This window comes from Bombina bombina, chromosome 2 (assembly GCF_027579735.1).
Source record: "Bombina bombina isolate aBomBom1 chromosome 2, aBomBom1.pri, whole genome shotgun sequence".
NCBI lineage: Eukaryota > Metazoa > Chordata > Amphibia > Anura > Bombinatoridae > Bombina > Bombina bombina.
In genome coordinates this window covers 1,290,618,376-1,290,645,975 of record NC_069500.1, presented here as the reverse complement: position 1 = coordinate 1,290,645,975, position 27,600 = coordinate 1,290,618,376, and the positions used below count along the sequence as shown (strand labels likewise).

Genomic DNA, 27,600 nt, shown 5'->3' with positions numbered 1-27,600 from the left:
TACACAGGAAACCTCCACTTTACATGCATTCAGGAAACCTCCACTTGTTTTTATATTGAGCGCATGCCATCCTGTTATGTGACAGATCCAATGGCTGCCTGAACTCTTCTCTCCTGTACTGTAAGTACATATGATGTATGTGGGGGGGGAGGGGGGGTCTGCTTATTAGGGGGGGGTCTGCTTATTATTCTGCTTAAAAGTCTGAGCGGTAAACTTTGGATATACTGCGCATCACTGATGATAACCTCCATGCTGTTTTGCGGATTGCTACAGCACAAGACCTAACGCCAGACATCGATGGACTGACCTCAGGAAAACTATGTCAGCCATCTAGTCAGAAAAGTTAAAAAAAAGTTAATGCCTTGTGTTTGCCATATGTGTAATAAACAGTGTTTGGCAATATTTGTATGTTTAAAAAAAAAAAAAAAAATTACTGTCTGTTACCAAAAATAATTTTTCAATAAATTGTACAATAATTGTACATTTGAATATCTACTTGCATTTATTCTGACTATGTTTCTGCTTTCAGAGCTAGTTATTACTTACATTATTACAAAAACAGAATTTATGCTTACCTGATAAATTACTTTCTCCAACGGTGTGTCCGGTCCACGGCGTCATCCTTACTTGTGGGATATTCTCCTCCCCAACAGGAAATGGCAAAGAGCCCAGCAAAGCTGGCCATATAGTCCCTCCCAGGCTCCGCCTACCCCAGTCATTCGACCGACGGACAGGAGGAAATATATATAGGAGAAACCATATGGTAACGTGGTGACTGTAGTTAGAGAAAATAATTCATCAGACCTGATTAAAAAACCAGGGCGGGCCGTGGACCGGACACACCGTTGGAGAAAGTAATTTATCAGGTAAGCATAAATTCTGTTTTCTCCAACATAGGTGTGTCCGGTCCACGGCGTCATCCTTACTTGTGGGAACCAATACCAAAGCTTTAGGACACGGATGAAGGGAGGGAGCAAATCAGGTCACCTAAACGGAAGGCACCACGGCTTGCAAAACCTTTCTCCCAAAAATAGCCTCCGAAGAAGCAAAAGTATAAAATTTGTAAAATTTGGCAAAAGAGTGCAGTGAAGACCAAGTCGCTGCCTTACATATCTGGTCAACAGGAGCCTCGTTCTTGAAGGCCCATGTGGAAGCCACAGCCCTAGTGGAGTGAGCTGTGATACTTTCAGGAAACTGCCGTCCGGCAGTCTCAAAAGCCAATCTGATAATGCTTTTAAGCCAAAAGGAAAGAGAGGTAGAAATTGCTTTTTCACCTCTCCTTTTACCAGAATAAACAACAAACGAAGAAGATGTTTGTCTGAAACCTTCAGTAACCTCTAAATAGAATTTTAGAGCACGGACTACGTCCAAATTGTATAACAAACGTTCCTTCTCTGAAACTGGATTCGGACACAAAGAAGGTACAACTATCTCCTGGTTAATATTTTTGTTGGAAACAACCTTCGGAAGAAAACCAGGCTCAGTACGCAAAACCACCTTATCTGCATGGACCAGATAGGGCGGAGAACACTGCAGAGCAGATAACTCAGAAACTCTTCTAGCAGAAGAAATTGCAACCAAAAACAAAACTTTCCACGATAATAACTTAATATCTACGGAATGTAAGGGTTCCAACGGAACCCCTTGAAGAACTGAAAGAACTAGATTAAGACTCCAGGGAGGAGTCAAAGGTCTGTAAACAGGCTTGATTCTAACCAGAGCCTGAACAAACGCTTAAACGTCTGGCACAGCTGCCAGCCTTTTGTGAAGTAAAACAGATAAAGCAGAGATCTGTCCCTTCAGAGAACTTGCAGATAATCCTTTCTCCAAACCTTCTTGTAGAAAGGAAAGAATCTTAGGAATTTTTATCTTGTTCCATGGGAATCCTTTAGATTCACACCAACAGATATATTTTTTCCATATTTTATGGTAAATTTTTCTAGTTACAGGCTTTCTAGCCTGAATAAGAGTATCTATTACAGAATCTGAAAACCCACGCTTTGATAGAATCAAGCGTTCAATCTCCAAGCAGTCAGTTGGAGGGAAACCAAATTCGGATGTTCGAATGGACCCTGAACAAGAAGGTCCTGTCTCAAAGGTAGCTTCCATGGTGGAGCCGATGACATATTCACCAGGTCTGCATACCAAGTCCTGCGTGGCCACGCAGGAACTATCAAGATCACCGAAGCCCTCTCCTGATTGATCCTGGCTACCAGCCTGGGAATGAGAGGAAACGGTGGGAATACATAAGCTAGGTTGAAGATCCAAGGTGCTACTATTGTATCCACTAGAGTCGCCTAGGGATCCCTGGATTTGGACCCGTAACAAGGGACCTTGAAGTTCTGACGAGAGGCCATCAGATCCATGTCTGGAATGCCCCATAATTGAGTTATTTGGGCAAAGATTTCCGGATGGAGTTCCCACTCCCCCGGATGCTCCTCCATCACCAGGGAACTCCTTGTTCCCCCCTGATGGTTGATATATGCAACAGTCGTCATGTTGTCTGATTGACACCTTATGAATTTGGCCTTTGCTAGTCGAGGCCAAGCCTTGAGAGCATTGAATATCGCTCTCAGTTCCAGAATGTTTATCGGGAGAAGAGAGTCTTCCCGAGACCATAGACCCTGAGCTTTCAGGGGTTCCCAGACCGCGCCCCAGCCCACCAGACTGGCGTCGGTCGTGACAATGACCCACTCTGGTCTGCGGAAGCTCATTCCCTGTGACAGGTTGTCCAGGGTCAGCCACCAACGGAGTGAATCTCTGGTCCTTTGATCTACTTGGATCGTTGGAGACAAGTCTGTATAATCCCCATTCCACTGTCTGAGCATGCACAGTTGTAATGGTCTTAGATGAATTCGTGCAAAAGGAACTATGTCCATTGCCGCAACCATCAAACCTATTACTTCCATGCACTGCGCTATGGAAGGAAGAAGAACAGAATGAAGTACCTGACAAGAGCTTAGAAGTTTGATTTTCTGGCCTCTGTCAGAAAAATCTTCATTTCTAAGGAAACTATTATTGTTCCCAAGAAGGGAACTCTTGTTGACGGGGACAGAGAACTTTTTTCTATGTTCACTTTCCACCTGTGAGATCTGAGAAAGGCTAGGACAATGTCCGTATGAGCCCTTACTTTTGACAGAGACGACACTTGAATCAGGATGTCGTCCAAGTAAGGTACTACTGCAATGCCCCTTGGTCTTAGCACCGCTAGAAGGGACCCTAGTACCTTTGTGAAAATCCTTGGAGCAGTGGCTAATCCGAATGGAAGTGCCACAAACTGGTAATGCTTGTCCAGAAAGGCGAACCTTAGGAACCGAAGATGTTCCTTGTGGATAGGAATATGTAGGTACGCATCCTTTAAATCCACCGTGGTCATGAATTGACCTTCCTGGATGGTAGGAAGGATCGTTCGAATGGTTTCCATTTTGAACGATGAAACCCTTAGAAACTTGTTTAGAATCTTGAGATCTAAAATTGGTCTGAATGTTCCCTCTTTTTTGGGAACTATGAACAGGTTGGAGTAAAACCCCATCCCTTGTTCTCCTAATGGAACAGGATGAATCACTCCCATTCTTGACAGGTCTTCTACACAATGTAAAAATGCCTGTCTTTTTATTTGGTTCGAAGATAATTGAGACCTGTGGAACCTTCCCCTTGGGGGTAGTTCCCTGAATTCCAGGAGATAATCTTGAGAAACTATTTCTAGCGTCCAAGGATCCTGAGTATCTCTTGCCCAAGCCTGAGCAAAGAGAGAAAGTCTGCCCCCCACCAGATCCGGTCCCGGATCGGGGGCCAACACTTCATGCTGTTTTGGTAGCAGTGGCAGGTTTCTTGGCCTGCTTACCCTTGTTCCAGCCTTGCATCGGTCTCCAGGCTGTCTTGGTTTGAGAAGTATTACCCTCTTACTTAGAGGGTGTAGAATTTGAGGCTGGTCCGTTTCTGCGAAAGGGACGAAAATTTGGCTTATTTTTAGCCTTAAAAGACCTATCCTGAGGAAGGGCGTGGCCCTTTCCCCTAGTGATGTCTGAAATAATCTCTTTCAAGTCAGGGCCAAAACAGTGTTTTACCCTTGAAAGGGATGTTAAGCAATTTGGTCTTGGAGGACACATCCGCTGACCAAGACTTTAGCCAAAGCGCTCTGAGCGCCACTATAGCAAACCCTGAAATATTCGCCGCTAATCTAGCTAATTGCAAAGCGGCATCTAAAATAAAAGAGTTAGCCAATTTAAGTGCTTGAACTCTGTCCATAACCTCCTCATACGAATATTCTTTATTGAGCGACTTTTCTAGTTCTTCGAACCAGAAACACGCAGCTGTAGTGACAGGAACAATGCATGAAATTGGTTGTAGAAGGTAACCTTGCTGAACAAACATCTTTTTAAGCAAACCCTCTAACTTTTTATCCATAGGATCTTGAAAACACAACTATCTTCTATAGGAATAGTAGTGCGTTTGTTTAGAGTAGAAACCGCCCCCTCGACCTCAGGGACTGTCTGCCATAAGTCCTTTCTGGGGTCGACTATAGGAAATAATTTCTTAAATATAGGGGGAGGAACAAAAGGTATGCCGGGCCTTTCCCACTCCTTATTTACTATGTCCGCCACCCGCTTGGGTATAGGAAAAGCATCAGGGGACACCGGAACCTCTAGGAACTTGTCCATCTTACATAATTTCTTTGGAATGACCAAATTGTCACAATCATCCAGAGTAGATAATACCTCCTTAAGTAGTGCGTGGAGATGTTCTAATTTAAATTTAAATGTTACAACATCAGGTTCAGCTTGTTGAGAAATTTTCCCTGAATCTGAAATTTCTCCCTCAGACAAAACCTCCCTCCTGGCCCCTTCAGATTGGTGTGAGGGCATGTCAGAACAGTTATCATCAGCGTCCTCTTGCTCTTCAGTGTTTAAAACAGAGCAATCGCGCTTTCTCTGATAAGTAGGCATTTTGGATAAAATGTTTGCAATAGAATTATCCATTACAGCCGTTAATTGTTGCATGGTAATAAGTATTGGCGCACTAGATGTACTAGGGGCCTCTTGTGTGGGCAAAACTAGTGTAGACACAGAAGGGGATGATGCAGTACCATGCTTACTCCCCTCATTTGAGGAATCATCATGGGCAATATCATTATCTATGGCATTATTGTCCCTACTTTGTTAATTATCACATATATTTAAATGGGGAGAAACCTTGGCTTTCATACATATAGAACATCGTTATCTGATGGTTCAGACATGTTAAACAGGCTTAAACTTGTCAACAAAGCACAAAAAACGTTTTACAATAAAACCGTTACTGTCACTTTAAATTTTAAACTGAACACACTTTATTACTGAATATGTGAAAAAGTATGAAGGAATTGTTCAAAATTCACCAAAATTTCACCACAGTATCTTAAAGCCTTAAAAGTATTGCACACCAAATTTGAGCTTTAACCCTTAAAATAACGGAACCGGAGCCGTTTTTACATTTAACCCCTATAAAGTCCCAGGTATCTGCTTTGCTGAGACCCAACCAAGCCCAGAGGGGAATACGATACCAAATGATGCCTTCTATAAGCTTTTTCAGTGGTTCTTAGCTCCTCACACATGCATCTGCATGCCTTGCTTTCCAAAAACAACTGTGCATTAGTGGCGCGAAAATGAGGCTCTGCCTATGACTAGAAAAGGCCCCCAGTGAAAAAGGTGTCCAATACAGTGCCTGCCGTTTTTTTAAAACAATCCCCAAGATTATAATAACTATTAATAGTTATAATCTGCCAAATATGCTTAGTAAAGTAATCGTTTTAGCCCAGAAAAATGTCTACCAGTTTTTTAAGCCCTAATGAAGCCCTTTATTCTTATACTAAACTAAGAAAATGGCTTACCGGTTCCCATAGGGAAAATGACAGCTTCCAGCATTACCAAGTCTTGTTAGAAATGTGTCATACCTCAAGCAGCAAAAGTCTGCTCACTGTTTCCCCCAACTGAAGTTAATTCATCTCAACAGTCCTGTGTGGAAACAGCCATCGATTTTAGTAACGGTTGCTAAAATCATTTTCCTCTTACAAACAGAAATCTTCATCTCTTTTCTGTTTCAGAGTAAATAGTACATACCAGCACTATTTTAAAATAACAAACTCTTGATTGAAGAATAAAACTACATTTAAACACCAAAAAAACTCTTAGCCATCTCCGTGGAGATGTTGCCTGTGCAACGGCAAAGAGAATGATTGGGGTAGGCGGAGCCTGGGAGGGACTATATGGCCAGCTTTGCTGGGCTCTTTGCCATTTCCTGTTGGGGAGGAGAATATCCCACAAGTAAGGATGACGCCGTGGACCGGACACACCTATGTTGGAGAAAAACAGTAATAATTGAATGCAGTGACAATTTATGATAATAAAGAGTGGACACATAGTCCTACAGATACAACCGGCCCTTTGAGGGTGACCAAACTGCTGATGCGGCCCACGATGAATTTGAGTTTGACACCCCTGCTCTAGAGGAACTGGAACAAACACTCACAGAGATGATAGTTCCTTTACTCAGTTTAAGAAGGCCTCTCTCTGACAGGTGGAACCTGCCCCTGGGAGGACAAGATTTGAATCCTATTCTGTAACCGTGAGATACTATATCTATGGCCCAGGGATCTGGAACATCGTGTATCCAAGTCTGCTGAAAAAAAGAAAGCCTAACCCCACTTGATCCACTACAGAATCAGGGGCGGCTCAGTCATGTTGATTTAGAATCAACGGAAGGCTTCTTAGCTAGCTTCCCCCTATTCCAAGGCTGACTGAACCTCCAAGAAGACTTGGATTGATCCAACTTGGAAGAGGAAGACTTCTGTCCTTTAAAGTTACGAAAGGAACGAAAATTAGAATTCTGGAAACCCTTCGGTCTATTCATTTTATCCTGAGGTAGGAAAGAACCCTTTCCAACTGTAACGTCAGAAATAATTTCTGCCAGACCTGGTCTAAACAAGGTTTTACCCTTACCCTTATAAGGCAGAGATAAAAGCTTGGACTTGGTTGTAACATCTGCAGACCAAGATTTTAACCAGAGAGCTCTGCAAGCTAAAACAGTAAAACCAGAAATCTTAGCACCCAACCTAAGAACTTGCATGTTGGCATCACAAATAAAGGTATTGGCTAGCTTGAGAGCCTTGGTCCTGTCTTGGATCTCCTCTATAGTAGTCTTTTCTATGATAAGATTAGATAAATCATCGCACCAATGAGATGCTGCCCCGCAACTGTAGCAATACTAGCAACAGGTTGCCACTGTAATCCCTGATGAATGTACATCTTTTTCAAAAAAGCCTCAAGCTTTTTGTGATGGATATGTTTAGGAGGGTGTTAATTAATGGAATTGTAACTCTTTAGGAAATTAAACAGGAGATTAATACTTGTAAAAGCCTGTTTACTCCAAATGTGAGTCAGTTTATTTATGATGAATATAACTCTGAATATCAATGTAAGCAGACTGAGTTTACACTGAATTGCCAAGAGAAGTATATAGAAACATAAGTAGTATAATGTGTCAGCTCTAGAAACATTTGTTGCAATAACACAGGATAAAGTCCCCTTTGATCTTCACGCACTCACACACAGACAGCTCTAAAATATATACAAGTCATTCATCCGAATCTTGCAGATAGTATGCACAGGAACAGTGATAAATAACAGGAGCGCAATAGGGCTCAGTAGCATAGAGTAACCGATCACATTTGAGGTATGGTAAGAGAAGTACCAGAAGCAGAGCTGAGCTACGATGTAGCGTACCTGAAAGCTGCAGAGGCTTCGGTGCGAGTGCGACTTCCGGTCGAGGTGGAGAAAGTAGATCCGGCCGGTCCAAACCGGGAAGAGGAGCAATCCGGATAATTCAGTGAATGAGAGTACGAATTTCAGAGTAAGTTGAACTCCTAAAACACTGTTTCAGATAAACACAGTGAAAAACCTAGGAGGAAACTTGATAAGTATCAAATTAGAAATAGAACAAAAACGTATCAGAACGAACTTAGCTTAGAGTGTGCTTAAAAAAGTAAGCAACAAAATTTTCAGGCACTGATGAACAGCACCCAACCCCTTTTAAAGGGAGGTTCTCTATTGAGGGCGGGATGCACCTTAAAGGTGTATCACACACTTCCCTCCTCAAAGCTCCCCCTCAACATGTGGGAGAAGCCTTAAGAGGATAACGACGATGGAAAGCACGGAGAAGACGAGGAGCGTGGACCTCAGTGCCCCTCGTCCAGGTATTCTCTTCAGGACCATATCCCTTCCACTTCAAAAAATATTCCAACTGGCCACCCTTTATTCTGGAATCCAGTATCTTTTCGATTTCAAATTCCTCTTGGTTATCTGCCAGGATAGGGTCAGTCTTTTGTGTATTAGAGACATCGGATGCTTGATAAAGTTTTATAAGTGATACATGAAACGTTGGATGAAACTTGTAATGTGCAGGTAACTTCAGTTGTACAGTTGAAGGATTCAATACTTTTTCAATGTCAAAAGGACCTAGAAACTGATTTGCCAATTTCTTTGTGGGCACCCGTAACCTAAGATGTTTCGTGGATAATAGGACTTTGTCTCCTACCTGATAATTAGGAGCAGATCTGTGATGTAGATCATAATAATGTTTTTGTGTGGTCTTAGCTTCAGAGAGGTGTAGTTTTACGATATCTAATCATTCTTGCAATTGAGTGGAATAATCAATAGCTGCAGGGGAATTCACTTCAATGTTGGATAACAATATGGTTGTGGGATGAAACCCATATGTTGCGTAGAAAGGTGATACCTTGGTAGTGGATGAAACAGAGTTGTTATAAGCAAATTCTGCCAGGGGGAGATATGTCACCCAATCAGCCTGTTGGTGAGTTATATAGCAGCGCAAATACTGCTCCAAGGTTTGATTCAATCTTTCAGTTAACCCGTTAGTCTGTGGGTGAAAAGCAGTAGAAAACTTAGGGTTTATGTGTAACTTTTTACATAAGGACCTCCAAAAAGATGAAGTGAACTGTGTACCCCTATCGGTTATTATATTTCTTGGTAACCCGTGTAGTCTCACTATATGAGTTATAAAAGTGTTAGCGGTTTTAAAGGCTGTTGGTAACCCTTTTAATGGTATGAAGTGTCCTAGCTTAGTTAGGTGATCCACCACTACTAAAATAGTGTTGTAATTTTGGGATTTGGGTAATTCTACTATGAAATCCATAGATATTGTTTCCCAGGGTCTATCAGGAACAGGCAGAGGAGATAAGAGTCCTATCAGACCTTTATGATCTATTTTATTCCTAGCGCAGATGTCGCATGACTGAACATATTTATGTATGGACTGATCCATTTGTGGTCACCAAAATGTTCTTCTAGTTCTTTCTATAGTTTTTTGTATACCGCTATGACCTGCCAAAGGTATGTCGTGTGTGTGATGGAGAATTTGTTTCCTTAAAGTGTTAGGTACATACAGTTTGGCGTTATGATAGAATAATCCCGTTTTAGTATCTTTCATACAAACATGGGTGGAATAGGTTCTTTCTTTAGGGCTTGTTTGATTCTTATCTCAATAGGAGTTAAGATACCTATAAATTTATCAAGTGGAATAATGGGATTTAGAGTTTCAACAGGAGTTTGCTCGTGAACTCTGGAGAGGGCATCAGCCTCTGTGTTTAGTACCCCAGGTCTGTAGGTTATCAGAAAATTAAACCTGTTTAAAAACAAAGACCATCTCATTTGTCTTGCTGATAAAGTTTTACTTTGCTGGAGATATTGGAGGTTCTTGTGGTCGGTATAAATTAAAAATGGCTCATTAGTGCCTTCCAATAAATGTCTCCACTGTTCTAGTGATACCTTTATAGCCAGTAATTCTTTATCACCTATTCCATAATTATTCTCTGAGGAGGTGAACCTTCTGGAATAATAGGCAACAGGTGACATCACTGTTTTTTCCTTGTTGTATTGGGACAAGACTGCCCCAATTCCTGAAGTAGAGGCATCCACTTCCACAATATATTGTAACTGTGGATCTGGCATATGCAGTATAGGAGCTGAACTGAAGTTTTGTTTTAAAACGTCAAATGCTCTCTGGGCTTCTTCAGTCCATTTATATCGTTGCTTTTTACTGGTAAGTTGAGTTAATGGTTTAACTATATCTGAAAAATTATCAATGAATTTACGATAATAGTTAGCAAAACCTATGAATCTTTGAAGTGCACGGATAGTAGAGGGAATTGGCCATTGCATTACAGCCGTAATTTTTTCAGGATCCATTTGTATCTGATCAGGGGTGATAATATACCCTAAAAATTTAATTTTATTAACATGAAAAAGACATTTTTCTTTTTTAGCGTATAATTTATGTTCCTTCAACCGTGTTAAGACCCATCTTACATGTTTCTCGTGGTCTTGCTGTGTCTTAGAATAAATCAGTATATCATCTAAATAGATGATAACGCATGTATCCAGTAGATCGTGAAAGATTTCATTTAAAAAGTGCTGAAACGTCGCCGGGGCGTTAGTAAGACCGAATGGCATGACGTTATACTGGAAGAGCCCATATCTAGTACGAAAAGCGGTCTTCCATTCATCTCCCTCCTTTATACGTATGAGATTATATGCTCCTTTGAGGTCTAATTTTGTGTAAACAGTGGCACCCTTTAGACGTTCTATCAATTCGGGTATTAGGGGGAGTGGATACCTATTTTTAACAGTTACAGCATTCAAGGCTCTATAATCAATTATTGGTCTCAAAGTGCCATCTTTATTTTTTACCAAAAACATTCCTGCAGCTGCAGGGGATGTTGAGTGTGAAATAAACCCCTTTTTCAAATTATCATCAAGATATGCTCTTAGAAATGTTAGTTCACTTTGAGATAGTGGGTAAATTTTCCCATGGGGTATAACTGCCCCTGGAATGAGATCTATTGGGCAGTCAAAGGTCCTATGTGGAGGCAGATTTTCCGCCTCCACGAGATTAAACACCTCTGCCAAATCCTGATAGAGTTCTGGAACATCCTCCATCACAGCAGAGATGGAAACATCACTCTGGGGAAAGCAAGTAGCCAAACAATAATTAGATTTTAACTTAAGTTGCGAATGTACCCAATCTATTTCTGGATTGTGTTTTTGCAGCCATGAATACCCTAAAATGATAGTATGAAGGGAAATAGGTATGACGTCATAGCTGACATACTCAGTGTGTCCATCTTTTATTGTGGTTAATAGTGGTATGGTTTGATGTGTAATTGGACCCCTATTAATTAAGGTTCCATCAATAGATTTGAGATAGACATGATTTTGCTTGCACACAAGGGGAATTTTATTATTTACAACATATAGCGAATCAATATAGTTTCCGGAAGCACCAGAATCAACCATCGCCCTGCACTTGAAGTTTTCCTGATCCCACTGTAACGAGAGAATCAAAGTCAATTGTACATTTTCTGTTATGTGGTATAAGTTAAGAGATTTCTTTTGCTTACCCTTCCTTTGCCTTTGAAGTAGTGGACAATTAGATACATTATGCTCCTTTTTTCCACAATACAGACACAAGTTTTCCAATCTTCTCCTTGTTTTTTCTTCCTCTGAGAGAGGACCTTTTATAACTCCGATCTCCATGGGCACGGAGCTGTTAGGGGATCTCTCTGCGTGGGGGGTATAAGTGAATGATCTCTTTGGTGGGTACTCATCTGCACGCCTCTCTCTGATTCTTCTATCAATTGTTGTACTCGGTTTTATAAGACCTGAGAGACTATCTGGTAGTTCTTGTCTGGAGAGCTCATCTTTCAGAGTCTCAGACAAACCCAGTCTAAACTGATTTTTTAAACTGATCTGATTCCATTGGGAGTCTACTGCCCACATTTGGAAATCAGTAGTATACTCCTCCACTGTCCGCTTCCCTTGTTTTAAGGAGCGCAGTTTTGTTTCTGCTAGGATTTGGGTGTCTGGGTCCTCATACAGATTAGCCATAGCCTGGAAAAAATCTGGTAAGGAATCCAGTATAGGAGCGTTATTTTCGTAATACCTGTTTGCCCATGTCCTAGGCTCTCCTTGTAAAAAAGATATGGTAGTACAAACTTTTATTCGGTTTGAGTGGTATGTACGTGGGCGCAGAGAGAAAAGCAAGTGACAGGCTGTTTTGAAATCCCTAAACTCTTGTCTCTTACCAGAGAAAGGTTGAGGGTACTGTATATGTGGTTCAGGTACTTCACTGCTTTTTGTAGCCATGTAATCTTTAAGTACAGTCTTAATGGCTAAATTTTCTGCTTGCACCTCAGTTAAAGCATGTGCCAAATAATCAAGTTTTTGTTCTATACTATTAAATTGAGTTTCTATTTCCTCAGGGGTCATGGTTAGTTACAATTCCAATTAACACTTTGTGGCCTGAAAATTATGTGATGGATATGTTTAGGAGGGTGTTAATTAATGGAATTGTAACTCTTTAGGAAATTAAACAGGAGATTAATACTTGTAAAAGCCTGTTTACTCCAAATGTGAGTCAGTTTATTTATGATGAATATAACTCTGAATATCAATGTAAGCAGACTGAGTTTACACTGAATTGCCAAGAGAAGTATATAGAAACATAAGTAGTATAATGTGTCAGCTCTAGAAACATTTGTTGCAATAACACAGGATAAAGTCCCCTTTGATCTTCACGCACTCACACACAGACAGCTCTAAAATATATACAAGTCATTCATCCGAATCTTGCAGATAGTATGCACAGGAACAGTGATAAATAACAGGAGCGCAATAGGGCTCAGTAGCATAGAGTAACCGATCACATTTGAGGTATGGTAAGAGAAGTACCAGAAGCAGAGCTGAGCTACGATGTAGCGTACCTGAAAGCTGCAGAGACTTCGGTGCGAGTGCGACTTCCGGTCGAGGTGGAGAAAGTAGATCCGGCCGGTCCAAACCGGGAAGAGGAGCAATCCGGATAATTCAGTGAATGAGAGTACGAATTTCAGAGTAAGTTGAACTCCTAAAACACTGTTTCAGATAAACACAGTGAAAAACCTAGGAGGAAACTTGATAAGTATCAAATTAGAAATAGAACAAAAACGTATCAGAACGAACTTAGCTTAGAGTGTGCTTAAAAAAGTAAGCAACAAAATTTTCAGGCACTGATGAACAGCACCCAACCCCTTTTAAAGGGAGGTTCTCTATTGAGGGCGGGATGCACCTTAAAGGTGTATCACACTTTTATATCTATAGGACCCTTGAAAGAACAACTATCTTCAATAGGAGTGGTAGTTCTCTTAGGCAAAGTAGAGATAGCTCCCTCTACCTTGTACTTACTGGTACTTCCCACAGTGCGAAGTGATACTAAACTGGTAGGTGTCACTGCTCTCACAGCTGAGCTGTGGCGCATATTTACTTTTCCTGTCAAAACAAACGCTGTTTTTTTGGGCTTCATTCAACTGACCTCTTGAGAAAGCCCGACCGGCGTTGGGAGAAACACGTTGAGGAATCCTTGATCCTGAGCTCACTAGCAGCATCCACTTCTGGCCTCTGTGTTCCGGTTAAAGATCACAATAATACACCAGTGGCAATTACGGAGCTATAGAGTGGCGTGTGAAAGAATCCGCAGGAGCTCATGGGACTGTATTTCATGTCATGCTTTTTATCTACTACTTTTTAGTAAGTGCATAGAGTGTAGCGCTTACTTTGTGTTAAAATAAATTTCACTTGAGTCGGAGTTTGCGCTCTTCTTTTTTTTTTTTCACAGATTCATTGTTCCATCCGAATGAAGGAGATATCTGTTAGAGGAGCAGCACCCGACATTAAGGATCACAGTTCTTTTCTACATGGTCATTTTTTGCATCGTGACACCTGGATAAAAGGATTGCTGTCAAAGAACATACACACTGGAGATAGGTATTGTTAAACTCTAAGTTCTTTGCAGCGTTGCTATAATTTATATCTGTGCTTGGAATAGACTGACCTAGGTTTATGGACATTTCTGTTTGGGCATTTTTCTATTTCATGACTAATTTAATTGTTTTTTAATTGTATCTTTTTATATATTTAGGTTGGTTCTGGCTCAGTTGCATTAGCGTTTACAGCTTTTATGTGGTTGGTTTACCGTGCGCCACGAGTCACTTATAGAGTTAGCAACAGGAAACATCTTTTTAAAAACAGGGGACGGGGGAAAAAGGAATCCCTGGTTTATCCCATTCCCGAGTTATAATATCTACCATACGGTCTGGAACTGGAAATACTTCCACAGATGAGGGTACATCATATACTTGACACTTTAACAGCCGTGCTGGAGTGCTCTTTGCCTCCTCCTGCTGGCCAGGAGTCAATATCCCACTAGTAATTAGAATGTTTCGTGGACTCTCCATGCCATAGGAAAGAAATGTGAGGTTTAGTGTCACCACTATTCTGCCTGTAAAATGTTTAATTTAAAAAAGTAAAAAACATTGCAATACACATTCATTGTTTAATTTTGTCTGTTCTTGCTATAAAAACATAATTTATGCTTACCTGATAAATTCCTTTCTTCTGTTGTGTGATCAGTCCACGGGTCATCATTACTTCTGGGATATAACTCCTCCCCAACAGGAAATGCAAGAGGATTCACCCAGCAGAGCTGCATATAGCTCCTCCCCTCTACGTCAGTCCCAGTCATTCGACCAAGAATCAACGAGAAAGGAGTAACCAAGGGTGAAGTGGTGACTGGAGTATAATTTAAAAGATATTTACCTGCCTTAAAACAGGGCGGGCCGTGGACTGATCACACAACAGAAGAAAGGAATTTATCAGGTAAGCATAAATTATGTTTTCTTCTGTTATGTGTGATCAGTCCACGGGTCATCATTACTTCTGGGATACCAATACCAAAGCAAAAGTACACGGATGACGGGAGGGATAGGCAGGCTCATTATACAGAAGGAACCACTGCCTGAAGAACCTTTCTCCCAAAAATAGCCTCCGAAGAAGCAAAAGTGTCAAATTTGTAAAATTTGGAAAAAGTATGAAGCGAAGACCAAGTTGCAGCCTTGCAAATCTGTTCAACAGAGGCCTCATTCTTAAAGGCCCAAGTGGAAGCCACAGCTCTAGTGGAGTGAGCTGTAATTCTTTCAGGAGGCTGCTGTCCAGCAGTCTCATAGGCTAAACGTATTATGCTACGAAGCCAAAAAGAGAGAGAGGTAGCAGAAGCTTTTTGACCTCTCCTCTGTCCAGAGTAAACGACAAACAAGGAAGAAGTTTGGCGAAAATCTTTAGTTGCCTGCAAGTAGAACTTGAGGGCACGAACTACATCCAGATTGTGTAAAAGACGTTCCTTCTTTGAAGAAGGATTTGGACACAAGGATGGGACAACAATCTCTTGATTGATGTTCCTGTTAGTGACTACCTTAGGTAAGAACCCAGGTTTAGTACGCAGAACTACCTTGTCTGAGTGAAAAATCAGATAAGGGGAATCACAATGTAAGGCTGATAACTCAGAGACTCTTCGAGCCGAGGAAATAGCCATTAAAAACAGAACTTTCCAAGATAGCATTTTTATATCAATGGAATGAAGGGGTTCAAACGGAACACCCTGTAAAACGTTAAGAACTAAGTTTAAACTCCATGGTGGAGCAACAGCTTTAAACACAGGCTTGATCCTAGCTAAAGCCTGACAAAAGGACTGGACGTCTGGATTTTCTGACAGACGTCTGTGTAACAAGATGGACAGAGCTGAAATCTGTCCCTTTAATGAACTAGCTGATAAACCCTTTTCTAAACCTTCTTGTAGAAAAGACAATATCCTAGCGATCCTAACCTTACTCCAGGAGTAACCTTTGGATTCGCACCAGTATAGGTATTTCCGCCATATTTTATGGTAAATCCTTCTGGTAACAGGCTTCCTAGCCTGAATCAGGGTATCAATAACCGACTCAGAAAAACCACGTTTTGATAAAATCAAGCGTTCAATTTCCAAGCAGTCAGCTTCAGAGAAGTTAGATTTTGATGTTTGAATGGACCCTGTATCAGAAGGTCCTGTCTTAGAGGTAGAGACCAAGGCGGACAGGATGACATGTCCACTAGATCTGCATACCAAGTCCTGCGTGGCCAAGCAGGTGCTATTAGAATTACTGATGCTCTCTCCTGTTTGATTTTGGCAATCAATCGAGGAAGCAGCGGGAAGGGTGGAAACACCTAAGCCATCCTGAAGTTCCAAGGTGCTGTCAAAGCATCTATCAGAACTGCTCCCGGATCCCTGGATCTGGACCCGTAGCGAGGAAGTTTGGCGTTCTGGCGAGACGCCATGAGATCTATCTCTGGTTTGCCCCAACGTCGAAGTATTTGGGCAAAGACCTCCGGATGAAGTTCCCACTCCCCCGGATGAAGAGTCTGGCGACTCAAGAAATCCGCCTCCCAGTTCTCCACTCCCGGGATGTGGATTGCTGACAGGTGGCAAGAGTGAGACTCTGCCCAGCGAATTATCTTTGATACTTCCATCATTGCTAGGGAGCTTCTTGTCCCTCCCTGATGGTTGATGTAAGCTACAGTCGTGATGTTGTCCGACTGAAACCTGATGAACCCCCGAGTTATTAACTGGGGCCAAGCCAGAAGGGCATTGAGAACTGCTCTCAATTCCAGAATGTTTATTGGAAGGAGACTCTCCTCCTGATTCCATAGTCCCTGAGCCTTCAGAGAATTCCAGACAGCGCCCCAACCTAGTAGGCTGGCGTCTGTTGTTACAATTGTCCAGTCTGGCCTGCTGAATGGCATCCCCCTGGACAGGTGTGGCCGATAAAGCCACCATAGAAGAGAATTTCTGGTCTCTTGATTCAGATTCAGAGTAGGGGACAAATCTGAGTAATCCCCATTCCACTGACTTAGCATGCATAATTGCAGCGGTCTGAGGTGTAGGCGTGCAAAAGGTACTATGTCCATTGCCGCTACCATTAAGCCGATCACCTCCATGCATTGAGCTACTGACGGGTGTTGAATGGAATGAAGGACGCGGCATGCATTTTGAAGTTTTGTTAACCTGTCTTCTGTCAGGTAAATCTTCATTTCTACAGAATCTATAAGAGTCCCCAAGAATGGAACTCTTGTGAGAGGAAAGAGAGAACTCTTCTTTTCGTTCACTTTCCATCCATGCGACCTTAGAAATGCCAGAACTAACTCTGTATGAGACTTGGCAGTTTGAAAGCTTGAAGCTTGTATTAGAATGTCGTCTAGGTACGGAGCTACCGAAATCCCTCGCGGTCTTAGTACCGCTAGAAGGGCACCCAGAACCTTTGTGAAGATTCTTGGAGCCGTAGCCAATCCGAATGGAAGAGCTACAAACTGGTAGTGCCTGTCTAAGAAGGCAAACCTTAGATACCGGTGATGATCTTTGTGGATCGGTATGTGAAGGTAAGCATCCTTTAAATCCACTGTGGTCATGTACTGACCCTCTTGGATCATGGGTAAGATTGTCCGAATAGTTTCCATTTTGAACGATGGAACTCTTAGGAATTTGTTTAGAGTCTTTAAATCTAAGATTGGCCTGAAAGTTCCCTCTTTTTTGGGAACCACAAACAGGTTTGAGTAGAACCCTTGTCCTTGTTCCGACCACGGAACCGGATGGATCACTCCCATTGTTAACAGATCTTGTACGCAGCGTAGAAACGCTTCTTTCTTTATCTGGTTTGTTGACAACCTTGACAGATGAAATCTCCCTCTTGGGGGAGATAATTTGAAGTCTAGAAGGTATCCCTGAGATATGATCTCTAGTGCCCAGGGATCCTGAACATCTCTTGCCCAGGCCTGGGCGAAGAGAGAGAGTCTGCCCCCTACTAGATCCGGTCCCGGATCGGGGGCTCTCGGTTCATGCTGTCTTTGGGGCAGCAGCAGGTTTCCTGGCCTGCTTGCTTTTTGTTCCAGGACTGGTTAGGCTTCCAGCCTTGCCTGTAACGAGCAACAGCTCCTTCCTGTTTTGGTGCAGTGGAGGTTGATGCTGCTCCTGTTTTGAAATTCCGAAAGGGACGAAAATTAGACTGTCTAGCCTTAGCTTTGGCCTTGTCTTGAGGTAGGGCGTGGCCCTTACCTCCCGTAATGTCAGCGATAATTTCTTTCAAACCGGGCCCGAATAAGGACTGCCCCTTGAAAGGTATATTAAGTAATTTGGACTTAGAAGTAACATCAGCTGACCAGGATTTTAGCCACAGTGCCCTGCGTGCCTGTATGGCGAATCCTGAGTTCTTAGCCGTAAGTTTGGTTAAATGTACTACGGCCTCCGAAATGAAAGAATTAGCTAGTTTAAGGACTCTAAGTCTGTCCGTAATGTCGTCTAGCGTAGAGGAACTAAGGTTCTCTTCAAGCGACTCAATCCAAAATGCTGCCGCAGCCGTAATCGGCGCGATACATGCAAGGGGTTGTAATATAAAACCTTGTTGAACAAACATTTTCTTAAGGTAACCCTCTAATTTTTTATCCATTGGATCTGAGAAAGCACAGCTATCCTCCACCGGGATAGTGGTACGCTTAGCTAAAGTAGAAACTGCTCCCTCCACCTTGGGGACCGTTTGCCATAAGTCCCGAGTGGTGGCGTCTATTGGAAACATCTTTCTAAATATTGGAGGGGGTGAGAACGGCACACCGGGTCTATCCCACTCCTTAGTAACAATTTCAGTTAGTCTCTTAGGTATAGGAAAAACGTCAGTACTCGCCGGTACCGCAAAGTATTTATCCAACCTACACAGTTTCTCTGGTATTGCAACGGTGTTACAATCGTTGAGAGCTGCTAAGACCTCCCCTAGTAGTACACGGAGGTTCTCCAATTTAAATTTAAAATTTGAAATATCTGAGTCCAATCTGTTTGGATCAGAACCGTCACCCACAGAATGAAGCTCTCCGTCCTCATGCTCTGCGAGCTGTGACGCAGTATCAGACATGGCCCTAGCATTGTCAGCGCACTCTGTTCTCACCCCAGAGTGATCACGCTTGCCTCTTAGTTCTGGTAATTTAGACAAAACTTCAGTCATAACAGTAGCCATATCTTGTAATGTTATCTGTAATGGCCGCCCAGATGTACTAGGCGCCAAAATATCACGCACCTCCCGGGCGGGAGATGCAGGTACTGCCGCGTGAGGCGAGTTAGTCGGCATAACTCTCCCCTCGCTGTTTGGTGAAATTTGTTCACATTGTACAGATTGACTTTTATTTAAAGTAGCATCAATACAGTTAGTACATAAATTTCTATTGGGCTCCACCTTGGCATTGGAACAAATGACACAGATATCTTCCTCTGAGTCAGACATGTTTAACACACTAGCAAAAAAAAAACTTACAACTTGGTTATAATCTTTTTTAGCAAAAAAACGCACTGTGCCTCAAAGAGGTACTAACGATTAAATGACAGTTGAAATAATGAACTGAAAAACAGTTATAGCATCAAACTTTAAAACAACACAACTTTTAGCAAAGGTTTGTTCCCATTAGTAAAAAACAACACTAATTAAATTTGTACATAAGAAAACAAAACAACGTTTTTTATTCACAGTCACTATAAGAATTCTCACAGCTCTGCTGAGAGAATTTACCTCCCTTCAAAGAAGTTTGAAGACCCCTGAGATCTGTCAGAGATGAACCGGATCATGCAGGAAATATAAAATTAGCTGACTGGAATTTTTTGATGCGTAGCAAAGAGCGCCAAAAACGGCCCCTCCCTCTCCCCCACAGCAGTGAAGAGAAACGAAACTGTCACAATTAAAGCAAAAAAAAAAAAAAACTGCCAAGTGGAAAATAATGCCCAAATATTTATTCACACAGTACCTCAGCAATGTAAACGATTCTACATTCCAGCAAAAACGTTTAACATGAGAATAGTTATTAAAAGGATTAGTGACCTTTAACACAGTAGTTCCGGTGAAATACCATCCCCAGAATACTGAAGAGTATACATACATGTCATTTTAACGGTATGGCAGGCTTTTCTCATCAATTCCATTCAGAAAATAAAAACTGCCACATACCTCAATGCAGATTCATCTGCCCGCTGTCCCCTGATCTGAAGCCTTTACCTCCCTCAGATGGTCGAGAACAGCAATATGATCTTAACGACTCCGGTTAAAATCATAGTAAAAAATCTCTGTCAGATTCTTCCTCAAACTCTGCCAGAGAAGTAATAACACGCTCCGGTGCTATTTTAAAATAACAAACTTTTGATTGAAGTCATAAAAACTAAGTATAATCACCATAGTCCTCTCACACATCCTATCTAGTCGTTGGGTGCAAGAGAATGACTGGGACTGACGTAGAGGGGAGGAGCTATATGCAGCTCTGCTGGGTGAATCCTCTTGCATTTCCTGTTGGGGAGGAGTTATATCCCAGAAGTAATGATGACCCGTGGACTGATCACACATAACAGAAGAAAACAGAATTTATGTTTACCTGATAAATTACTTTCTCCAACGGTGTGTCCGGTCCACGGCGTCATCCTTACTTGTGGGATATTCTCTTCCCCAACAGGAAATGGCAAAGAGCCCAGCAAAGCTGGTCACATGATCCCTCCTAGGCTCCGCCTACCCCAGTCATTCGACCGACGTTAAGGAGGAATATTTGCATAGGAGAAACCATATGGTACCGTGGTGACTGTAGTTAAAGAAAATAAATTATCAGACCTGATTAAAAAAACCAGGGCGGGCCGTGGACCGGACACACCGTTGGAGAAAGTAATTTATCAGGTAAACATAAATTCTGTTTTCTCCAACATAGGTGTGTCCGGTCCACGGCGTCATCCTTACTTGTGGGAACCAATACCAAAGCTTTAGGACACGGATGAAGGGAGGGAGCAAATCAGGTCACCTAAATGGAAGGCACCACGGCTTGCAAAACCTTTCTCCCAAAAATAGCCTCAGAAGAAGCAAAAGTATCAAACTTGTAAAATTTGGTAAAAGTGTGCAGTGAAGACCAAGTCGCTGCCCTACATATCTGATCAACAGAAGCCTCGTTCTTGAAGGCCCATGTGGAAGCCACAGCCCTAGTGGAATGAGCTGTGATTCTTTCGGGAGGCTGCCGTCCGGCAGTCTCGTAAGCCAATCTGATGATGCTTTTAATCCAAAAAGAGAGAGAGGTAGAAGTTGCTTTTTGACCTCTCCTTTTACCGGAATAAACAACAAACAAGGAAGATGTTTGTCTAAAATCCTTTGTAGCATCTAAATAGAATTTTAGAGCGCGAACAACATCCAAATTGTGCAACAAACGTTCCTTCTTTGAAACTGGTTTCGGACACAGAGAAGGTACGATAATCTCCTGGTTAATGTTTTTGTTAGAAACAACTTTTGGAAGAAAACCAGGTTTAGTACGTAAAACCACCTTATCTGCATGGAACACCAGATAAGGAGGAGAACACTGCAGAGCAGATAATTCTGAAACTCTTCTAGCAGAAGAAATTGCAACTAAAAACAAAACTTTCCAAGATAATAACTTAAAATCAACGGAATGCAAGGGTTCAAACGGAACCCCCTGAAGAACTGAAAGAACTAAATTGAGACTCCAAGGAGGAGTCAAAGGTTTGTAAACAGGCTTAATTCTAACCAGAGCCTGAACAAAGGCTTGAACATCTGGCACAGCGGCCAGCTTTTTGTGAAGTAACACAGACAAGGCAGAAATCTGTCCCTTCAGGGAACTTGCAGATAATCCTTTTTCCAATCCTTCTTGAAGGAAGGATAGAATCCTAGGAATCTTAACCTTGTCCCAAGGGAATCCTTTAGATTCACACCAACAGATATATTTTTTCCAAATTTTGTGGTAAATCTTTCTAGTTACAGGCTTTCTGGCCTGAACAAGAGTATCGATAACAGAATCTGAGAACCCTTAAAAACTCTAAGCCATCTCCGTGGAGATGTTGCCTGTACAACGGCAAAGAGAATGACTGGGGTAGGCGGAGCCTAGGAGGGATCATGTGACCAGCTTTGCTGGGCTCTTTGCCATTTCCTGTTGGGGAAGAGAATATCCCACAAGTAAGGATGACGCCGTGGACCGGACACACCTATGTTGGAGAAATAGTAAGTGCTTGTTTCTCTATCCAATTTTATCATGGTTAATTTACCTAACCCTGCCACATCCTACAGAGCAAACACTTATTTAAATCTCTTCCTAATTGACCACAGTAAATGGGACCAAGAACATGAATTCTAATAGGTGTATGGCTGAGTTGCTCTGGACTTTCAGACCTTTCCCATTTAAGCCAATACAAATATTTTACATCTTCCAGAGTGAAGAATACCAATAACTCATTTTTAAAAATAATTACCTGGATTCCAAGAGAACTGTTCCATATTTCTTAGGCACACAATAAGGAGTAGCACATAATTGGTAAATCTTTCTTTAATGTCTAAAAAAAAATAAAAAATTTTGTTAATAATTAGAAAAACAGTAACATTGCAGACTTACTGCATATAAATGGTCTACAGATCTAGTTTACAGCACACTGAGTGTACTGATGTTTGGTGCCATTAGATGATCATATAAACCAAATGGACCACGCAATGATGACAATGGCAATGAGTAAAATGGGCTAATAAAAAGGTCCATGGCTCAAGGCTATCTATTCCCACTACAATCTTAAAACGAAAAAAACTTGTTGGCAGAGGATTTATTCTCGGTGACCACCAAAGAGAATAATATTTTAAAGCCCCATTGTTTGATTTTGTACATATATTAATGTAAAAAGGACCCATCACCTTTTTATACTATGTTAAAGGGACAGTCATGTCAAAAGCTAGAACATGCCATTTTAAACAACTTTACAAATTAATTATATTATCTATTATTGAATTAACTTTGTTCTCTTGGTATATTTTGCTAAAAGGCACAGGAACAGCAGTGCACTGGGAGTTAGCTGCTGACTGCAAATATACTATTGGCTCACACAATATGTTCAGCTAGCTCCCATTAGTGCATTGATGCTCTTTTAAAAAAAGCAAATGTGATTATAGAAGTCAACTGAAAAGGTTGTTTAAATCACAAAATAAAAATCCTGGGTTTTATAAACTGTCATTGATGGTGGGATATACAGTGGATTGCAGAACTATTCCTCAATAAATGTTAGACAGTTTTAGACAGTTGTATTACAGGGCCCAATGGCCAAAAATTCTCCAGTTTAGAGAGCACCCTTCCCGGTGGCTGAACTCACTGAATTATCTAAGAAAAAAGTTGGAACCGGGAAGACCCAGTGAAATGAGAGCTGCCTCACATAGAAAGTAATGAAGCTCTCTGGGATAGAGAATCTTACAGGGAAGCACCTGACACTGATATAAAGTCTCTGTATGCAGCAAATAAGAAGTAAACTGTAATATTTACCTATGTAAACTCAACTGTTACAATTCAACTTGCATTTGCTTCTAGTTTGCACATTACTTTTCTGACAAATAAGGGTTTTGTAATTGTAAACTTCACCTGCATACAGTTGGCGAGATAAATCAGTGAGACATTCAGTTGTAAAATGCTTAGAGAATATCATGAGCATGGTAAGAGAGATTCAGACACACCCTGTGAACTTCATTGGTCAACCCAAGCAACTAGCCCTGTCCCTCCCACTTTAGGAAACTGGCAGGCTTATTTTACATAGAACAAAGACAAAGTACAATATAATTTCGAAACAAAAAGGGGCACAGAGATATACAAGGTATGAACCTAATTTGATAAAGTTACACAGAAACTTTCAAAGCATTATCAGAATACGTAAAAATCACAATCCAAAATACATATAATCTAAATGCATTAAAAACAAAATTTAAGCTTACCTGATAAATTTCTTTATTTCTTGACACGGTGAGTCCACGGATTATCATTAATTACTGTTGGGAATATCATTCCTGACCAGCAGTAGGAGGCAAAGAGCACCACAGCAGAGCTGTTAAGTATCACTTCCCTTCCCACAACCCCCAGTTATTCGACCGAAGGAAAAGGAGAGAAAGGAAATAACACAAGGTCCAGAGGTTTATATATATATAAAAAAAACACACGTCTTAAAAAAAAAAACAGTCAGGGTCGTGGACTCATCGTGTCAAGAAAGAAAAATGTATCAGGTAAGCATAAATTTTGTTTTCTTTCTAATGACACGGTGAGTCCATGAATCATCATTAATTACCGTTGGGAATCAATAGCGGGAGGGACAAGACAGGTAACCTAAACAGAAGGTACCACTGCCGAAAAAAAAAACTTTCACCCAAATGAAACCTCATCCAAGAGGAGGGAATTAACTTTATAGACTTTAGAAAAAGTGATCAAAGAAAGGCAAAGTCACCGCCTTACTAATCTATTCTACAAAGGCCTCTTCCTTGAAGGCCCAGGAAGAAAACGCCACCCTAGTGGCATGTCTCTCAGGAGGCTGCTGTCCAGCAGTCTCATAAAATCTACGAAAAACACTTCTCCACCAAAGAGAAAGAGAAGTGGCAGAAGCCTTCTGGTCTTCATGTCAGAAAGCAACAATAATACAGAAGACTGACGAAAGTCCTTCGTAGCCTATAGATAAAATCTAAGGCCCCATACAACATTTAAGATGAGCAACAAACGATCTTCAGGAGAAGAAAGATTAAGACGGAGAGAAGGAACAACAAACTCCTGATTAAAATCTCTGTCCGAAACAACCTCAAGAAAAAAAAAAAAAACTTAGTACTAAGAACTGCCTTAACTACCTGAAATACGATACAAGGAAAACCACACTGCAAGGCTGAGAGTTCGGAAACCCTCCGAGCAGAAGAAATTAAACGCTCCAAGATACCACTTAATATCTATGGAATGCATAGGCCCAAACGGAGCCTGAAGAAAAACTTTAAGAACAAGGTTAAGGCTCCAAGGGAGCAACTGACTTAAACACAGTCCTAATTCGGAACAGGACCAGATAAAAGGATTGCACATCCGCCAGACGCTTGAACAGCAGAATGGAATTAAGCGAATCTGACCCATTCAGATCAGATAAACCCCACTCAAGAATTACCTGGAGAAAAAAAATATAAGATCCTGCCATAAATCAGCTTCAGAGAAACAAAATGTCGATGAAGGAAAGACCCCTGAAACAGAAGATCCTTCCTCAGCGTAAAACTCCACATAGGAATCTCCTGCCACGTAGGAGTTAGGAGAAAACCCATGCTCTCTCCTACAAGATCCAAACAATGACTCGTGGAAGGAGACAAACAGAGAAGGAAGATATGAACCCGAAGTTACAAGGAACTGCCAGAGCATCTATCCGAAAGGCTTGAGGGTCTCTCGACCTCGAACCGAACTCGAAACTTTGAGATCTGACGAGACCCCATCAGAACCAAATCTGGGAACCCCCATTAGGAAGATAACCTGGAGAACAAATCCGTTTCCCAATATTCCATTCCAGAAATGAAGATGGCAAAAGGACAATATAAATGAGAGCACCCACTCACAATTTTTTTTTTTTTTTTTTTTTAAAAACACTTCCTACGTGACTAAGAAACTAAAGTTTCTTCCTGGAAGTTGATGTAAGCCACAGAAAATATGTTGTCAGACTAGAACCCAATAAAACGGGCAAAAGACAACTGAGGTCAAACCATCAGAGCATTGTAAATTGTTACCAACTCCAACTGAGGAGGAGAGCATCCCTTTAATTGGTAAAATGAGGGAATGCATCCCTAGGTCTAAGGCCGTTATAAATTGAACCTCCTGCACCAAGGAAGAATTAATCGAATAGTCTCCATCTTGAAGGACGGTACTCAGAGAAACTTATTTAAACAGGTCAAGTATAAATTAGGACGAAAATCATTTGGAACACAATGGAAAAGGAAGTTAAACCATGTTCCTGAACTGCAACAATTCTTCCCAGGGAGGAAAATCCTGAACACATTTCAAGAACGCCTCTCTTTTTATCTGGGCTACAGACAAAGAGGAATCTACTCCAGGGAAGGAGTTTATATAAATTCTGAACCTTGAGATACAAATTCTACAGCCCCTTAGGGATCTAGGAAAACTGCATCCAGACAAGCGAACAAACTGAAATAGACTGTCCCTTCCAGGATCCAAACCTAGTTCTGAGACAAACCTTCATGCTGAATTAGAGAAAGCTGCAATCTTCTATAACAAAGGAACGAAAAGCAGCAATAGAAAATAAAATATTTGCCTAACATTCTCTGACATTGATCTCCTCATGGAGTCCACCAAAATGGAATCAGACAAGGCGTCACACCAAAAAGATGCTTAACTTGTCCATGAAAGTTTCCTAAAGTAACATCTATGCTAATATAAGGATTGAAGCTCTCTTGACCAGAATATTAACGGCAAGCACCATGATAGTAAAGGAGACAGCTTATTACAGACAGGAGAAGAGGAAAAACAATACTTGTTTTAAATTATGATTCTGGCAGCGGTGGGATCTGAACCCACGCCTCCGAAGAGACTGGAGCCTAAATCCAGCACCTTAGACCGCTCGGTCACGCTACCTTGCACCCCATACCTGAGAAAATTCTCCTAACACGGCCGAGAACAGGAACATTTTTACAATGAATCCTAGTAAATATAAAATTCACTAGAAAATTGAGGATTGACAACAGGAGAGTCGAGGTTTACCAAGTAGCCAGCCCTTCCTAAAGAAAAAGGAGTTCAGGCTTGAAACTGTAAAGGACTACTTTAGCACCAGATGAAGGAATTATGCTGTCTAAACGCAGTGGCGGCTTGTGGGTTATTGAAATGGGGGTTCACAATACATAAATTGGGGTTTGTACAAGTTGGATTTAGAGGTAGAAAAAACGGTTGAGTACAAGTACTACAATATATTTGTAACCTTTCATATACCAGGGTTACCCTCTGTGCACCACAGCATCTCTGAAAGCAAGGACTTAATCACTTAGGGGTCCTGTTTAAGTAAATTAATCTCTCCCCTGTATTTATCAACATTTCACTGAGGTCCTCACATGCTGTTCTTTGCAATAGTAAAGTTTAATTAAGTGCCATAAATGTGAAAACGTCCCAAATTTTTTCAGAGGCACATCAACAGCTGTTACCCGCCCCAAATGTGATGTCACTGCACAGCCAGCTGACGGGGGAGGAGAAACTTACTTTTTTTTTTTTTTTTTACTATAACAAACTTTATTTACAAAACATTGTCAGTTAACTAGAGTGATTTCTCACTCGCACAGCATAAACTGTGCGATTAGAGAGGTATAGGGGCTGGGTTGGTACGGCATCTAGACTCTACCGCACGTGCGGTTTAAAAAAAAAAGTTTTTTTTGTTTGTTTTTTTAAAGACAGTCTGGCTTGGTTCTATTTTGGCTGAGTAATTAAATATAATTATTCCAACAGGGGGGCTATTGGAAAAACTATATCCAGTCAAAAAAAAAAAATATATTCTTCTTGGGTCTCTGTGGGTTCACGTGCGACTGTGCGCATATGGAGGAGCCTCCACTGTCCAAACGGAGATTTAACCCTCAAAAACTACAGACTATCCTCCTTGGCAGACTATAAGGAAGGCAATATGATAGTAGCAAGCAGAGCAGAAATTTTACTCTCTGGTAAATTAAAAGTCCTCTAGCGATTTCCCTTTAAGAAAGGAAAAGCAGATAATGTCACAGAACCTTATTTAACATCACTAAGGTGTTAAGGATTAAATCTGAAGTATACAACTTCAACCTCCGAAGAAGGGATTATACCGTCCAGGTCTGAGATTTCACCCTCAGAA

General features: G+C 41.3%; 1 protein-coding gene and 1 non-coding gene across 2 annotated transcripts in view; both read right to left on the bottom strand.

Moving 5' to 3' along the window:
- TAPT1 (transmembrane anterior posterior transformation 1) overlaps positions 1–27,600 on the bottom strand; it is a 287,059-nt gene that overhangs the window by 114,107 nt on the left and 145,352 nt on the right. The window contains exon 8 of the mRNA XM_053704116.1: positions 22,213–22,293. Within this exon, the coding sequence (XP_053560091.1) occupies positions 22,213–22,293 (81 nt within the window). The remainder of the gene's footprint in view (positions 1–22,212; positions 22,294–27,600) is intronic.
- Positions 26,285–26,366, bottom strand: TRNAL-UAG (transfer RNA leucine (anticodon UAG)). Its single transcript has one exon. It is a non-coding gene; the product is annotated as a tRNA-Leu (tRNA).